The 17,985-nt window shown below is 42.2% G+C and overlaps 1 protein-coding gene across 11 annotated transcripts in view; it reads right to left on the reverse strand.

The window, feature by feature from the left end:
• Positions 1-673: 673 nt before the first annotated feature.
• The window catches only part of MAPK4 (mitogen-activated protein kinase 4), a 157,143-nt gene continuing 139,831 nt past the window's right edge, over positions 674-17,985 (reverse strand). For 10 of the 11 annotated variants that reach the window (XM_075932669.1, XM_075932670.1, XM_075932666.1 and 7 more), the window contains 2 exons: positions 15,410-15,635; positions 674-5,341 (listed from right to left, as the gene is read on the reverse strand). In XM_075932669.1, coding sequence (XP_075788784.1) covers positions 4,654-5,341; positions 15,410-15,635 — 914 coding nt within the window. In that variant the 3' untranslated portion in view covers positions 674-4,653. The remainder of the gene's footprint in view (positions 5,342-15,409; positions 15,636-17,985) is intronic. The other variant, XM_075932668.1, reaches the window with a different exon arrangement.

Here is a 17,985-nt window from a genome sequence, read left to right on the forward strand (position 1 = left end):
GCTATATTGTCCAATCAGGGGACTGCACCAATACCATGTGATTTAGATGGCCAGTCCCTTATTACAAATCTGTAATAATGGTAATGATTATTGTGCAAATAGCCTAGCATATAAAATGCATTCACCAAAATGGATTCAAACAATTGAGAGAAATTTGTACAAATAACTACAGTACCTATTTGTGAATAGAAAAAGGGTCTAAAATATTTAGGCTATTCCAAGGAATAGTTCACTTTGCTGTGGGCCTGACCTTTGAGTTAATACATTGTATTCTACTACACAACTGCTCTATAGAACCCAAAATAACCTAAATGCAAATATCTGTGCATCAGAACCACTCTGACGTCTTTCATTAGCCTGAGTAGCATGAATGGCCAAACAAATCCCGAACAAATAAGAAATCAGGAACACCAATAGTAATACCAAGAGCGGCATGAATGTCACAGCTCAGCGATTATCCTTCATTAAACTGTAGATGAAATGCAACCTTAAGTAAAATGAGAAATCTGATTAGATCTCATCCAGGAGAAAATGACCAACTTACCTCTTTATAAAACCTTAGGAAGAACTCGTCATAATTGAATGCATGAATTTAGAATCGAGTTCTGCAATGAGCTTTTCAAGTGTCTCTCACTCCATATCACAAAAAGAAAAATGACCGAAGACCATCAAGCAGGGAAGAATCAGAACTTAAATTTTATTATAATTACATACATGAGAAAAAAACCTCTAGTGTCATTGGCTGAAAATCAGGTGACATTTCCACTGTTTACCTCCGGACAGATCAATAATACTGACATTTGGAGTAACCTTAACTGATCAGATCCCAAATCAAAATGGAAAATCCTGAGTAGCTGCAATGAGTTCCATGAAAATGATTATTTACTTCTTTGAGGTTTCTGTTCCTCAAACTTCATCTCCCCATGACATTGCTACTTCCAGCAGAAAAACTGGAAGCTTTTGACATTCATTGCCATAGTGAAGAAATTCCCAGGTACTTCTGATGAAGACATTCAAATTGTATGTAATAAAACATATAAAATGTTTTTTTGTTTTAGGGAACCTGAAGATTTATCGTCCCTCAGGGAAAATACTGATATTAATCAAACGATATTGTCTACTCAGGCTAGTACATATTGATGTTGAACACACAGTTGCTTTTCTATCAATAATACAGTGTTAAAAGTCACTTCCTGCACTAATTACTTGTTTATCCTACAGACTTACTCACTCTGTTGTGTCCCAAATGTTTCCTCCCATCTGCTGCAAGGTGTGTGCATCTCCTGCTAGATGTTGGGCGCACACAGCCTGCTGTAGGGCTGAACCTAGGCCAGGTTTTTATTCATTTAAGGACAATGTCTCTTTTCTGGAAGCTAGAGAGGTGGCACACCACACATTTTGTAGTACTATGAATAATGTTGTAAATCCCCACAGCTGGTTCACATAAACCATGCACAAGAGTGACAAGTTAAAAGCTCACTGGGCCAAATTCACCTGGAGGAAACAGGTGCGCCACTGGAAACACATGCACTTTCTCAGTCTGAATTTGGCTTATCAGGAGTAAATGTGCTAAGCGTCTATTGAGGTATATAAATATTTTTAACAGACTTTAAATTATTTCTTCCTGTCCATCCCACTTTTCTCCTTCCAGGATAACATGTCATCTAAAAGTAGGGCAACCAAACAGTCAACTCTGAGAACCAGTGCATAGTTCTCCTCTTTGCTAGATGTGTAGGCAGTCACTTTCTTTGCATTCCAGGTGCCTTTTACCTTTACTGAACTAGATTTTCACCTGTACCTCACTCTGTTCAGGTGGCATCCTAAATTGGGCTACTAAGCAACTGGAGTAACAATACTGAAAGAAGCTTAAATACAGTACATTCTTAACAGTAAGAACAAGAACATTATTCGTTTCTTGAATATCTAGCACAGGTTGTCATAAAGCTGAACTTGTCCCTAAATCCTAATTTCCCCAAAAATAGAAATGTTGGTTGCTAGCATGAGATGCTGCATTAGTCTACCATCCAGTCCTCATCAGATTTTCCTTCACCTCAGTGTTCTAATCTTTTCCATCCATGTGCAGATCTTTTCCATCCATGTGCAGAATATTTTTTATGTGCACAGAGTCATGTGCAAATATGTACCATCACTAGAAAAAATTGCAGCTGTAGGTGATCTGCTAATCAGCTGGGTGGCATATGAATCTCTCCTTAGCAGCTGCACAAACACTGCTTCATATCTCTCGGTATCTAATAGACCATTTTCAAAATGGATAAAAATAATTTTTAAGGTGATGGTAGTGACATATGAACCTTCAGTAGTTTTATACTTCACAAATAAAGGAAATGCCATCATGCTGGGAATCAAAATGGCACAATGACAAGAATACAACATATTTTTTTTTAACACTATTTACATGTTTTCAATTTTTTAAAATTTGATCAGGCTGGTTAAATATCAGTATACAACATTTATTCAATATACAAACTCTAGTTAGCTGATTAGTTATTAAAGTGCTCAGAAGTGTGGATGAAAACAGAACCTACAGCAGATCAATTGTGTTTATAGTTATTTACAAAGCAGCGTTGTTTTTCCATGGATTTAGTTACTTTCCAAGGAAGCTGAACGCAAAGGTCCTTGGAAAGATATGAATATTTCTTCATATCCAAAATGTAAATACTTCCTATATATATATATATATATATATATATATATATCCACACTGTATGTGTATGTATGCATTCTGTATATTTACATACACACACAGGATGCGTCTAGACTGTCAAGATTTTGCGCAAAAGCGGCTGCTTTCGTGCAAAAACTTGCCAGCTGTCTACACTGGCAGCTTGAATTTGCGCAAGAGCACTGACTTTGTAATCAGTGCTTCTTGCGCAAATACTTTCACGCTCCCGCTCGGGGAAAAAGTCCTCTTGTGCAAGTATTCTTGCGCAAGAGGGCCAGTGTAGACAGGGAAGAATTGTTTTGCACAAAAAAGCCCTGATGGCTAAAATGGCAATCAGGGCTTTCTTGCGCAAAATCGCATCTAGACTGGCCACGGATGCTTTTCCACAAAAAGTGCTTTTGCGCAAAAGCATCCTTGCCAATCTAGATGCTCTTTTGCAGAAATACTCTTAACGGAAAAATGTTTCCATTAAAAGTATTTCCGCAAAATCATGCCAGTCTAGATGTAGCCACAGAGTATAAGAACTATAAGTATATGTACATATATACACTATATATAGGGTAAGACTAATGCCACTAGTAAGGGGATCACCTTTCCTGGTCCTCGTTGTACAACCTGCACAGAGGATCATCTTCAACAGCCAAACCATTGGTTTAAATTATCACTTGAACTTATCTTGAAAGTTTCTAGTTAAAATTTGTTCAAATTTTAGCCAAAGTCAACCAATTTCTGTTAGAAAATGGCATAACAATATTTTGCACCTATATAGTACTGAGGCTCCTCAAAGCACTGTACAAAATTAGGCTAATTTACCCACCCAACATCTATGTGATCAAGGTATTATTACACCTATTTTGCAGATGGAAATTTTGTAATGGGGACAATAAGTGACTTGCCGGAGGCTACATATACCGAGCGAGTGAGTATGGGGGCCCTGACGTCTGCTGCCCACCCCACCCCAGTGCCCTACCCCTGGTAGCCCCCAAGGCTGCGTTCCTTGGGAAGGGGGCTTGAGGAAGAAATACAATTGAGGTGAGAAGGGGGGAAAAGGGTTTGGGGGATAGGGATGGACACATATCCTTGGGTCGCAGGGACTCCCGGGCTGGACTGTGAAACTGCTTGGGCTGTGGATAGCCTGCGGGGCCATAAATTTGAGACCCCAGGTGTTGGGTCTTCAAAACGTGGCAGACTTCAGAGCCACATCTAGACTGCAGAAGGAAAGACTTGTTTATGTGAGGAACCAGATTAGAAGAATGTGCTTATTAGTGAAAATTCTTTCTCCCAATGAGAAAACCAAAATGTCCCTACATTGTGGGTCAAATTCTTTCCCTATTAATATTCTTGCAGCCCTATTTTCTGCCCTGATGGCCAAATTCTGTCCTTAGTTACTTTTCTTCCAACCCCTCTTTCCTGATTTAAGGCAGAATTTGGTCAAAGGTGTATATAGGACTATTTACTTGAAAAAGATACCCTTACATGACTCCTCTTTGTACAGACAATACTCAGATGAGTTCAAAGAAGCCCTCTGGGTCAACATGTTTTGAACCTGTCAAACCAGGGGAATGTCTTCACCATAATGAAGGGATTCCCCTTCATCCTTATTCCTTTAAGATACCATTTATAAAAAAGGAAGTTGATTCAACTTCTGTTTGTAAACTTGTACAGTTATCTCTCCATTGTACATTGAAGTACCATATAGGTACCAGAGGTTACAAGGCAAGATTGGTAAGGCAGCATAAGAAACTCAATATTTCATTCACACCTCTTGACTCCTTTAAGTGTATTTCTAAGGCATCAAAAGGGGTTCTTTTTGAATTGTGCTTGCCTTTCAACAAAAAGGCATTCATTATACTGTAAGAAACTGACATGTTCATGACAGGTCAAACCTTAATTACTGTTCACCATCCGGTAATTGATGCATTATCAAAGACTTACAAAGAGATGAGCAATGAATATCAGACATTGTTTCTTTACCACCTCTCTTTTTGAAACACCTCTGTCTGTACAATCTCTTTGGGGTGCTCTGAAATACAAGCCCCATTGATATCACTAAGCTTACTGTCTGGGAGATCCTCTGGTTTTGTGCAAAGTTTCAGTGCCCTAGAGATGAAAACATCCAAGTCAAACTGAGGGTCTGTTTCACTGGTTACATCGTTGGATTCTTTATGATGATGGTGAGGAGAAGATGTCAGACTTTGTTCTTGAAGCTCTGGAAGAGGACTAGGGCATTCAAGCCCTGCCTGTGTGCTCTTTACCCACTGAGCTATCTCTAGAAAGAGGTTTGATGGTTCTTCTTCCAGTGACAACTCTGTAGCGGGTGCTATAGTCGCTGTTTTCCAGTGTGACAAGTCTAAGATGAGTTTGGGCTCTGAGTAGTGATGGGGCTTGTTGTCTTTCCACAGCAGTTTGTCCAAGTAGGAAGGTGACCCCACTTTGTAATCACATGATTTCCCATAATCAGTATCAAACGTGCGGTCCATCGAAGAATGTGATTGCTCCAAGAACCTCTCTGAGCTGCTTTGAGAATATTTGCGTGGATCAACTTGTGCTTCTTCAGCAATGGAGTCGGAGCCTGCTCGTGGGTCTCGTTGCACCTCCTCTATATCATGGTATTTGTCATGTCGCCACTCCAAGTCAGAAGAGATGCTTACTTGATACCTGGGAAAGACATTCTGTTATTAGACGGACAATCGTTGGCTTTGTTTCTAAGCAGAAGGCATGTTCGGGGGAGGGGGCTGACAGCCTTGCTAGGACCCTGGGGAATGTGGGCAGGAGTGGGGGGGAGGTGAAGAGGACTCCATACTTCCAAAAGAGGTGGCGCCTCAGGAGGAAAGGGGTAGGGCTGGAGCAGCTAGCCCTCAGGACTGCCTGGATTGTTCCAGGCCATAGGTCCCCTGGGCAGCTCTCAGAACTGCCCAGAGCACACTGCGTAGCGCTCCAGCAGTGATTTAAAGGGCCACAGTAGCAAAGTGGTGGTGGCTGGGAGCCCCGGGCCACTCTGAATTGCCAGGCCCGAGGGCAGTTGCCCCCTTTGACCTCTTAGCCCCTGTTGGGGGGCTTGGACATGTTTAAATAGATGTGCACACCGTGGCTGCTGCTGTTGCTTTTACCTTTCCTTGCAAAAATAACTTTTATCCACAATTTTCAAGGGCCCGGATCCTAAAAGAAATTTAGGCACCTAACTCCCACAGATATCAATGTGTTTTGCAGAGAGTAATTAATTAAACCTTCAAAAGCTCTTGAGAAATATTAACTATATTGTACACATGCGTCAAAATTAGAGAGTTTAAGTGATTTGCCCAAGGTTATACATGCCAGCAGGGGCAAAGATGGGAAAAGAAACTAGTACTCCAAACTTCCAGTCCCTTCATCTAATCACTAGGCATATGTCTCTTCCTAGGACAGTACACTCTTGGGCCAATATTTTCAAAAGTGACTTTAGGGCTCCATCTAGAAACACTTTTAAAAGGCTTGTTTTTCAGGGCATGGATGCTCACTACTTTCTGAAAATTAGATTTTTTTTTAAAGGTGTCCCACGTTGGGCACCCAAAAATCACAAGTGACTTTTGAAAATCTTGCCTTGTGCTATAAAATATACTTCTTTGTACCAAAAATCTCTAGCTCGCTGAGAGAAGAGTCAATGTAATTTCTTTAATGTCTCATACTGGGAACTATAAAAGCAAAGGGATAAAGGAGTGACAAATTGACCTTGAGATATTGATTTGCTGCTTCAGTGACTGTAACTGACAAGGATCTAGGATATACAGGTCACATTGAAAGCATGATTAGTGAGGCCTGTTAAAGGCATCCTTCAAAAAGTGGAAGTTAAATCCTAGTGAGGAAAACAAAGGATCATAAAAATCTGGCAAACCAAGTATAAAAATATAATTAGGAAGGCCAAAAAAGAATTTCAAGAACAGCTAGCCAGAGTCAAAAAGTAATAGCAATTGTTTTTAAACACACCAGAAGCAGGAAGCCTACTAAACAACTAATGGGGCCACTAGACCATGAAGATGCTCAAGGAGCACTCAAAGGCCACGTCTAAACTACAAGCTTCTTTCGGAAGAAGCTTTTTTTGGAAGAGATCTTCCGAAAAAACGTCTTCCAAAAGAGAGTGTCCACACTGCAAAAGTGCACTGAAAAAGCAATCTGCTTTTCCAAGAGTATCCAGACCGAATGGACACTCTCTTGCATGTAAGGTATGATTGCTATGGACAAATGGCCACCAGGGCACCTGCGCTTTTTCCTCTTTCCTCTTCTTCCAAAAGAACTCCCTCTTCCCCATCTACACATGCCTTTTTGCCAAAGAGCTCTTTCACAAAAAGGCTTCTTCCTTGTAGACCGAGGATTACCAATGCTGGAAAAACCCCTCTGTTCTTTCAATTTTCTTGCGGAAGAATGCAAGTGCAGTGTGGATGTTCCTCAAGTTTTGTCAGAAAAACAGCCATTTTTCTGACAAAACTCTGTAGTGTAGACATACCCAGAGGTGGTAAGGTCATTGCTGAGAATTCTCTGCATTAATCTTCAGGGCTGAAGATGTGAGGAAGATTCTCAAACCTGAGTCATTCTTTTTAGTTGACAAATCTTAAGAACTGTTGTAGATTGAGATGTCATTAGAGGAGGTTATGGGACAAACTGAAAAACTAAACAATAATGTCACCAGGACCAGACAGTATTTGCCCAAGAGTTCTGAAGGAACTCAAATGTGAAATTGCAGAACTACCGACTGTCGTCTGGAACCTATCATTTAAATCAGCTTCTGTACCGGATACAAGATAATTAATGCAACACCAATTTTTAAAAAGGGCTCCATAGAATATCCTAGAAACTGCCAGCCAGTAAGCCTAACTTAAGTATCTGACAAAGTAGTTGAAACTATAGTAAATAACATAACTATCAGACACATAGATGAACATAATTTGTTAGGGAAGAGTCAACAAGGGTTTTGTAAAGGGAAATCATGCCTCGCCAATCTACAAATATTCTTGGAGGGGATCACCAAGCACGTGGACAAGGAGGATCCAGTGTACTTAGATTTTCAGAAAGTCTTTGATCAGGTCCCTCACCAAAGGCTCTGAAGCAAAATAAGATGTCATGGGATAAGAAGGACAGTCCTCTCATGGACTAATAACTGGTTAAAAGATAGGAAACAGAGAATAGGAATAAATGGTCATTTTTCTCTACTGGAACCAGTCTTATTCCACATAATAATAAAAGATCTGGAAAAGGGAGTGAGGTAGCAACATTTGCAGATGATACAAAATGACTCCCAAGCAGACTGAAAAGAGTTACAAAAGGCTCTCACAAAACTATGTGACTGGGCAATAAAATTCAATGCTGATAAATTTAGCACATTGGAAAACATAATTCTAACTACACATATAAAATGATGGGGTCTAAATTAGCTGTTACCACTCAAGAATGGGATCTTGGAGTCATTGTGGATAGTTCCCTCAAAACATCCACTAAATGTATAGTGGCAGACAAAAGTGAACAGAATGCTGGGAATCATTAATAAAGGGATATAAAGATAATAAGAGACGGTATGTCTACACTACCCCGCTAGTTCGAACTAGCGGGGGTAATGTAGTCATCCGCAATTGCAAATGAAGCCCGGGATTTGAATTTCCCGGGCTTCATTTGCATGAAGCCGGCCGGCGCCATTTTTAAATGCCGGCTAGTTCGAACCCCGTGCCGCGCGGCTACACGCGGCACGGAGTAGCTAGTTCGGATTAGGCTTCTAATCCGAACTAGCTGTACTCCTCATTCCATGAGGAAGCCTAATCCGAACTAGCTACTCCGTGCCGCGTGTAGCCGCGCGGCACAGGGTTCGAACTACCGGCATTTAAAAATGGTGCAGGCCGGCTTCATGCAAATGAAGCCCGGGAAATTCAAATCCCGGGCTTCATTTGCAATTGCGGATGACTACATTACCCCCGCTAGTTCGAACCAGCGGGGTAGTGTAGACATACCCAGAAAAAAAATATCATATTGTCCCTATATAAATCCATAGAAAACCCAGATCTTGAATGCTGTCTGCAGATGTGGTTACCCCATCTCACAAAAAGATATACAGGCAGTCCCCGGGTTACATGGATCCGACTTACATCAGATCCCTACTTACAAACGGGGTGAGGCAACCCCGCACTAGCTGCTTACCCCCAGCAGACCAGGGAGACGCGAAGCTAGCGCCCCACCCAGCAGACCAGGGAAACGCGGAGCGGCTTTTCTCAGCAGACACCTCAGCTTGAGAATAAAGGACTGAGGGAAGTGAGGTGTGGGAGAATAAAACTGAGCTCTGGAGAAATGTTAGGCTAGAGTTTCCCCTACAATATGTACCAGTTCCGACTTACATACAAATTCAACTTAAGAACAAACCTACAGTCCCTATCTTGTACGTAACCCGGGGACTGCCTGAATAGGAACTGGAAAAGCTCCAGAAAAGGTCAACAAAAATGATTAGGGGTATGGTAGGCTTCCATATGAGGAGAGATTAAAAAGACTGGGACTTATCAGCTTGGAAAAAGAGATGACCAAGGGGGGATATGGTAGAGATCTATAAAATCATGACTGGTGTGGAGAATGTAAATAAAGAAGTCTTATTTACTCCTTCTCGTAACTCATGAAATAGGGGTTACCAAATAAAATTAATAAGCAGAAAGTTTAAAAGTAATGAAAGGAAATATTTTTTCACTGAATGCATAGTCAGCCTGTGGAACTCCTTGCCAGAGGAAGGCAAAGACTGTAAGAGTGTACTGTGTTCAAAAAAGAATTAGGTAAGTTCCTGGAGAACAGGCCCATTGATGGCTATTTGCAAAAATGGGCACGGATGGTATCCCATAGCCTCTGTCAGAAGCTGGGAATGGGAACCAGGGGATGGATCGCTTGATGATTCCCTGTTCTGTTCATTCCCTCTGGAGCATCTACCATTGACCACTATTGGAAAACAGGATACAGGATTAGACAGACCTTTTATCTGACCCAGTATGGTCATTTTTATGAGGCTCCCAAAATTGCTTTTTATTGAATTTAGCTGCTTGCTCCCAGATGCTTGTTCACTCATACGGATAAATTAATAATGTTGAACAGGACAGATATTTTTAAATTAGTGTTTTTAGTGATGGTGAAATGTGGAGAACTGATAGCTCTGGAGACTTGCCTCCCAACCTGATATGGCACAAGTTGGAGTATTGGCAGCTTCTACATACTGCCTGCTGCCAACGTGCCTCTACTCTGACTTGGAAGGAGCAACAATCAGGATTGAATGGCATTAGGTCTCTCTGGCCTATTCTATCCTTGATCTCTCTGCTTAGCCTGTAAACAAATTGCCAGTTAGCCAGATGTTTTTGTGATAAAAGACCCCAGTTCACTAGGAAAAGAACCAGAACAACCACATTCATTTCATATAGGCTGCTGATGAACAGCTGTAACAGATGGTAACTGTTCTTAGTCACTATCCACCTACTGTAGATTTGAACATGGAACCTGGATTTCAAAGGTTCCATAGCTCAGTAAAAATCCTCTGAGCCCTCCAGCCTCTCCAGAAAAGGAGTTAACATTGAAACACAAATTTACCTTTTCATTCCCTCCTCCTGAAAGTTCAAAGCCACTGCCATTAAAATAATCTGCCAAGAACTGCCACAAAGGTAGTAGCTGATATACTGCAATTATTTCTTGTTCCAGGTCTATTGAGAACCTGTAGAATCTCAGGGAGCTCTCTGTGGTAACACCAGGCACAAGTTGACTTTTTCATACCAGCTTTTATATTACACCGCTACCAACTAAAAAGCACTGTTGTAAAAAAAGAATAGCTTCCTAGGCACAATTACACTATCCTCCTGTGTCCTTTGTCCACATTGTAAAAACAAATCATTCTGATTTATTTTCAGTCCGAAGCATCACAAGACAAAGCTAGCAGAATTTTGAAATAGCAGAAACAATGAAAGAGGGTATTGAATCAGCTGCTGCCTCATAAGCAAATGCCTTGTTTAGTAAAGATGACATTTTGAAGGAGCCTTGCAATTAATTCAATTGTCTTGTTCATCTCATCTACTGCTATTTCCCTCAGGACAGAATGGAAGGTAAATTATGTCTCAGGAGAAAAATTACGTCAGTGATGAATTTTAAGTCTGAGCCTCACTTGGATAGCTTTTATAGCCTCAAAATTTAAAAGGGTTAATAACAACCAAGGGATTGAGACATCATTTGACTTGACAAACTCTTACTCCTGGAGAACAAGAGTCTATGAAACTCCATGAAAAGATAATTAATCTTTGGGACACTCAGCAGCTTAGCAGCACTACTCTGCAAAGATAACACACAAGATGAATCTTCTCCAAACTGTAGGGTTTCATTCTGGAAATAGCTACTATATATTTGAGAGAGTCTGTCAAACAAAAATTAATTGGGTTAAGGACCCAAGCAATTCTGGGTAAATCTGCTAGTAGGCTGTATATGTAATATCCAGCACAGAGTATGGCGATTTATTGTTTCAAAAAAATGTGCTGACGGATACACAGAGAAACAGTAAATTGCTCAGCAGCAGAATTATTTAAACATGATTATTGTTGGTAGGGTTCTAGAGCAATTTCTCTGACCTTTGTAGACACGGATGGTTTGTCTGAGAACCATGGAGAAGCTATTTTAATGACTGCCTTGTAGGATCAGCTGTTGCAGAGGTGGGCAAGAGGCTGCCACTGGATCTGGCCCACGGTTGCCTCGCTGGAACCCTTAAGCACGGCACAGCAGCAGCCACTTTAAAAGTGACTGCTTTATTCTGGGAGCCAGGAGGGAGGCTTTATACTCTGTCCCACCCCTCGGCAAAATCTCTCAGCTCTCATCGGCCAGTTTCTGACCAAAAGCAGCTGAGATATTTTGCTGGCGGCAGGGATAGCCAATGAAGCCTCCTCCTTCTCCCTTGCCCTCCACTCCTTCACCCTGTTCAGAGCAGAGCCACATGGAGCAGCTTGTCACTGCAGCCTTCAGATTCCTGCAGGGCTTCTAACTGGGAGCTGCCTAGGTAAACGCCTCCCAGCCAGAGCCTGCCTCTGGCACCCCCATTCCCTCCCCCAACGACGTGCCCCAGGACACCACCCAAACTCTCTGTTCCTCTTTCCTCCAGGTCACAACTCCCTCCCAGACCCTGCACCCTCTCCTACACCCTTCCCCCAGGCCAGAATCCTCTCTGGCACCCATACTCTCTCCCTGACCCTGCACCCCATTCCCCTGGCCCAAGCCATCACCCAAACCCTTAGCACCCCCTTCACACAGGTCACAACTCCCTCCCAGACTCTGCACTCTTTTCTAGAGCCCCTCCCTCAGAACAAAATCCTCTCCCGCACCCATACTCCCTCTGGACTCTGCACCCTAAGCCTCTGCCCCAGACCACAATCCCCTCCTTCACAACCCCCTCCTTCTCTCAAACTCCCTCTCAGACTCCATACCCACATCCTCCTCCCAGTTTCCTACCCCAAGCTCCCTTCCGCACCCAATCTCTGTCCCAGACCCAAGCCCCCTCGGTAGAAATGTGGTCCCTGACCACTTGCCAAAATCCTGCCCCCCATTAAAAATTATTGCCCACCCAGATCTACATCATAGGTTAGCGAGTATAGTTCCCAGAATGAAATAGCCCTTTTCTTATGGTTAGAAGAAGCCACGCTCAAACCCTGTTAGCTACAACTTTGTCAAAATATAATGGAGAAATAAAATAATGTAGAACACATACCATAGTCCCATCCCATTTGTGACTAAAAATGCCTCTATCATCGAGAAGCTGAGATAATTATGTTATAATAGTACACTATTAACAGAATAAGTACTTTTACTATGCAAGCCAAAAGATCAAAGTCATTTCATGTATTACTAGAAGATTTACCTGGTATTGCTCCGGACCTTAATCAATTAATTTTTGGCTTTTAGAAAAGAAAACGAAAATGTACATGCTTCATTTGAATTATTGCTCTAGGGATAAGGACTAGGGATGTTAATTTAGATTAATGGGCTAATCAAATAGTCGATGCAATAATTCCGGTCATCTGAAGAAGTGGGCTGTGCCCATGAATGCTCATGATACCATCTACATGTTTTGTTAGTCTACAAAGTGCTACCAGACCATTTATTGTTTTTTTTTCCATAACAGACTAACTTGGCTATCCCCTGAAGCTTCTCTCACATATATACTAGATGATGAGGTCATGGTAATTTGTATGGTTTTGTAAATAATGATTGTTCACCTTAATGGTGTACATTAAAAGGGGACTGCAGCACCAATCTTAAGGCTGAATGTTCTGCAGAAAAGTAACTGATAAAGATTTTGTGGCCAATGGGCATCTCAGATTTATGGGTTACAAGTCCAGAAGAGACCACTGCACTAACTAATCTGACCTCCTACATAGCACAGGCCACATGACTCCCCTGAATTAATTCCTGTTTGATCAAGAACGCCCTTTTTAGAAAAAAATCAAATTTTGATGTAAAGATTTCCAGTGATGCAAACTCACCTCAGCCCTTGATAAGTTGCTGTAATGTTTAATTACACTTATTGTTAAAAATGTGCACCTTACTTCATCTAGCTTCAACTCCTCTATATTGTTTGCTTTTGCCCAGATTACCAAGGAACCCACAAAAATGTGTATCAGTGGCCTGACCTCTTTGTAATTTACCACTCCCTCAGTTGTTGGGTCATCTGAAAATTTAATCCATAACAGCTTTGTTTTCTTCAATCCGATTGACTTGACCGTCCTTTGGGGGGAGGATGGATAAGAACACAGGCTGCACTCCTGATTCCTTCACCTTCACTTCCAAAACCCTAGAGTCACTGCTGATCTGCTTAGGGTCAGACCTGGCAGTATCTCTGAATGAGCAGCATTCGGCAGGGGTCAGAAGGAGAAATAAGATTTGGCAACCCTTCTGTGATGGTTTGGCTGCAGGCTCCAACCAGGCAGCACATCTCCTGGGACATCATGTCAAGTCAGCAGTTGGATGCCTCCATCTGTCTTATATTATCCTATATTAACTATATTACCCTTCTTTAATTCTTTATTAATCTGGTCCCAAATCGACCATTACCTTAGTTTGCCTTGCATTGACTTGCATCGGCTGTGTTCTGAGAAAGCCTGTTTCTACCTAGGGAAGCTATAGATTCTCCTTCACTGGAGGTTTTCAGAAGGAGGCTGGATAGCCATCTGTTTTGGAGAGTTCAGACTCAAACAACCCTGCATCATGGCAGGAGGCTAGACTACCTGACCCTCCTAACCCAATGGTTCTAGGAGCCAATTGTAAGTGCAGCAAAAGTCTTCTCCACAATTGTGTGAAGCAAATAGGTATGTACCAGTCACGTTCTGGAGCAATTAGACAAAACTGATATTTACATGCATTGGACCTGGTCTGGACATACAAACTTCTAAAACTGAAAGACCCTTGAAAGCGCCACAATTACAACCTCCCACCCCAGTGTCATTTCTACTGTCTCCAGAGTGCTAGACCGTTATCAATATCTGCATGTAAACTGAGCTCTTTGGGAGTATGCCCCGTAAATCCTGTAATGAGCTCAGAGAGGGCAAGTTAATTGTCAGCTGAGAAAATGTCAAATATCTTGGGAAGAAGTTTTAATTATCCGCAACGCAAAAGTACTAGGATTTCCCTGGCATGCAGCTCCATTCTAGAGGAACTATTCTGCCATCATCTATGTGCCCTTAATATTTGGTGAGCGAATTGGCAGGTTTAAAACAAACAAAAGGAGGTTTTTCTTCACTCAGTGAACAGATAACCTCTGGAACTCCTTGCCAGAGGATGTGGTGAAGGCTAGGACTTTAACAGGGTTAAAAAAAGAGCTAGATAGATTTGTGGAGGTTAGGTCCATCAATGGGTATTAGTCAGGATGGGTAGGAATGGTATCCCTAGCCTCAGTTGGTCTGAAAATAGGTGACAGGGGAGGGATCACGTGAGGATTACCTGTTGTGTTCCCTCACTCTGGGGCATCTGGTATTGGCCACTGTTGGCAGACGGGATACTGGGCTAGATGGACCATTGATCTGATCCAGCATGGCCGTTCTTATGTTCTTAACCTTATTCCCAGCTAAATTCTTAGTTGCTTAAAAACAGGGTCCCTATGCCAGGCCGAGACCCATTCCATGCCCCCTCACCCTCCACCCACCTGTAGCAACCAGTCAGACTGCACATCCCACCCCTAGAAAGGGAAATGACTGGGAGATGCAAAGCACAAGAGATGGGGAGCGCCGCATTTCATAGCTGCAAAACTGTGAGCTTGTTGCCAGTTTGGAGCTCTGTAGCAAACCAGCCTTTGGCTAGGTCAGGCTACAGACCCAGATCTTATGCAGCTTGAAAGGTGGCAGATACAGTGTTCTTAATCAGATCTTTAAGGGTCCCAAAGGGCCCCAAAACTGGTACTATAGCATTTGGACCACAAAAAAAAAAAAGAGTTAAATTCTTCTCATTCAAAAAGATGCAACTTAGCTGAAACCAATATAATTCCACTCCTGTAAAAGAGCAGAATACACCCTAGTAATGCACACACACAGACTACGCTTGGTCCCACTGGAAATCAATGACAAAATTCTCATTGATGTTAGTGGGACCACATATGGGCTAGATCTGTAAAATAAACAACCACTGTCCTTCCTGGTTTTAGAGCACGTATTACTGATTCGTATAACAATGGTTCAGAGAAACGCCACATGAAGTCAGTGGGAGTTCATGACTGCCTACCCTGCTAAGCTATGGATACTGCACCTGTCCCAGTTGGACATCTGGCTCTGGTTGGCTTCCATCAGTAAAATATCATCAATCTCATCCTCGATCCGGAATGGATGCTGAGAAATCGGTTCATCTTCAGGACAGGAGTAGGGGCTCATGTACGGATGCTGCAAACCCATCTCTGCAGTTAATCGATCCCTGGGGTTAAATGTCAGGATCTTCTCCAGAAAATCAATAGCTGTGTGCCGCAGAGAAACAGGCTCGTTAATTCCCCCAAAGCAAAACAGATTGTATAAGAAGAGAAACAGGCTCCTGACTCCATAGTGACCCACTGGTTTAGTGTTAATCATCCTTAAAATAAGAACGGAATTAAAGGTTAACTCCTGTGTACATCTAATACAGAGGTATATTGGTACTTGATGCAGATGTACAGATGCATAGGTATTGGGAGTCACGGGCATGCATTGGAATGACATGGTAACTAGGGATGTAATATCCCGTTTAATTGGTTAACCAGTTAAAATGTTATGTTAACCGCCACAGATGGCCACGCTGGAGTTCCTCTGCCTGCAACAGGCCCTAGCGGGTTAACGATAACCAGTAAGCATCACTCAGTAAGGGTAATGTTTACCAGTTGACCGTTCACATTAGGGATGTTAAACAGTGGTTAAGAAGCCAATCGAGTAGTCAGTGGTGGCTCTTACTACATTTCAAAAGCAGAGCCAGTGTCTAGAACCCCGAGTGAGCTGGGACAGCTGAGTCCCGGCTTGCGCCGTGCGCTGTTTCCCACCACTGCACCTCTGCCTCCCCTGTGGAGACGGTGCTGGGAAGCTTTTAAGCCAGCTCCCCCCAGCACTGGCTCCTGCCTCTGATAAAGAAGTAGCAAGGGGGGGAGCAACAAGTTGAGTAGCGACTCAACACACAATAAGCTTAGGCTTATCGGGTAGTTGACTAGTCGCTTACATCCCATTTAATAGAAGAAAGGGTATGGCGGAGATACAGCTACATCTCCAAGACAGAATTTCAGAGTCAAGGCTTTGATTCAGCAAGCAGATTCTTGTACCTGAGCACTGACCAACTTAAAGATAAGGACCTAAAATGTTAGTGTGAAATACTAATGTCCCAGTCCAGCTCCCACAGAACTCAAATGGACTGTTTATGGGTGGGTCTATAATTCGTTCAATATGGCTAAGAAGGGTCTCTGCTGAATTTGGATGCGTGACCAGTGCTTCCATGCTTTCAAATCCATTTTATGGGCTCATCTCACTACTGGAAACAGGGACAGCTGTCAATTGACTGTTCAATGTTAATGTGTAACTGAGGTGGAGTTAAATTTAAAGGGCTATTTTTAAAGTTCTGGGCATGATCAAGACAATGAAATAATTCTGCCCACTAACATTTAAAGAATTCCCTGTGCTTAAAATGTGTTTCACAAAGTACCGTGCAGTGTGAACACTTTCAATCTACACAAACACATGATGTATAAGCAGGAACAGTGCAATTAAAGCATCCACGATATAATGCAAACACCTATGACACCTGGTGATTTTTCTTTCTCTTTATGCTTCCTTTTCTATAGAGTACGTGAAAATATCAGTGCCTGTTAAGGATGTTTCATTTATTGGGATGATTCTGAGGTCACGACCTTAAATTTCAATAATAAAAATAGAGATGATATTTTTTTCCAGTCAGATCATGCCTTTATCATTAAATCCTTCAAATATTAACTTATTATACCTGTAACAATGCAGGTAAATATCCCAGTTCATCTGGAAAGACACTGATCTGAAGGCTTCTTTGTGTGCTCCCAGCAGGAATTCACAGTTAATCACAAAGAGGAAGGGAAGGGCAATACCTGTTATACCAGTGGGTAAATATTAACCAATACCTGTGGTTGTCTCTCACTGGAGGATTTCACGGTTTGCGTTAATTAATTATGAAGGAATCAGTGGTTTTATAAGGTCATTGGCTTGCAACAAGGACCATGATGAAACAATTCACTGAGAGTTCAAGTCATTTGGCAAGAAAACGTCAGTCAATTATGTAAGCCTGGCAAGTGGCATTCCTTCCCATAAATCACGAGAGAGAATAAATCCCTTTAGTACTTAATGCCTAGAACCTGACCCAGACTTCCAATAAGGAGGCTGAGTATATCACTGTTGATAAGGACCAATAATGGGCTACTTTAATTCAGAATCACACTGATATACACACCTTGGTTTCTGCTTTGCCTGTGTCCATGTTGATCTTGTCTGTGGAATGCCAGCCACACAGTCAGCCCAGCATTAGAGAAAATACACTGCCCCATGGCAGCACTTCAGCAGGGCTTGGTGAACCATGGATTTCAAATAAGAACCCAGTAAGCTGCCTTCTTTTTCATCCGGCAATATGAATGCAAAGCCCAAGACATGGTATTCAGAAACAGAGAGGTGGCCTTGGCATCCACTCCCTGCCAGTGCTCATGAAGTTGTCCTGCCAAAGGCCCATTGCTTCCAGCACTGAAGCACAGAGACAGAGCTCAGTTTCAACTGGTTCCTTAACCACAGAAGGGACCAACTGTACTATACGTGACTTAAGTGCTACCAGTC

This window comes from Pelodiscus sinensis, chromosome 6, assembly GCF_049634645.1.
Source record: "Pelodiscus sinensis isolate JC-2024 chromosome 6, ASM4963464v1, whole genome shotgun sequence".
Lineage (NCBI taxonomy): Eukaryota > Metazoa > Chordata > Testudines > Trionychidae > Pelodiscus > Pelodiscus sinensis.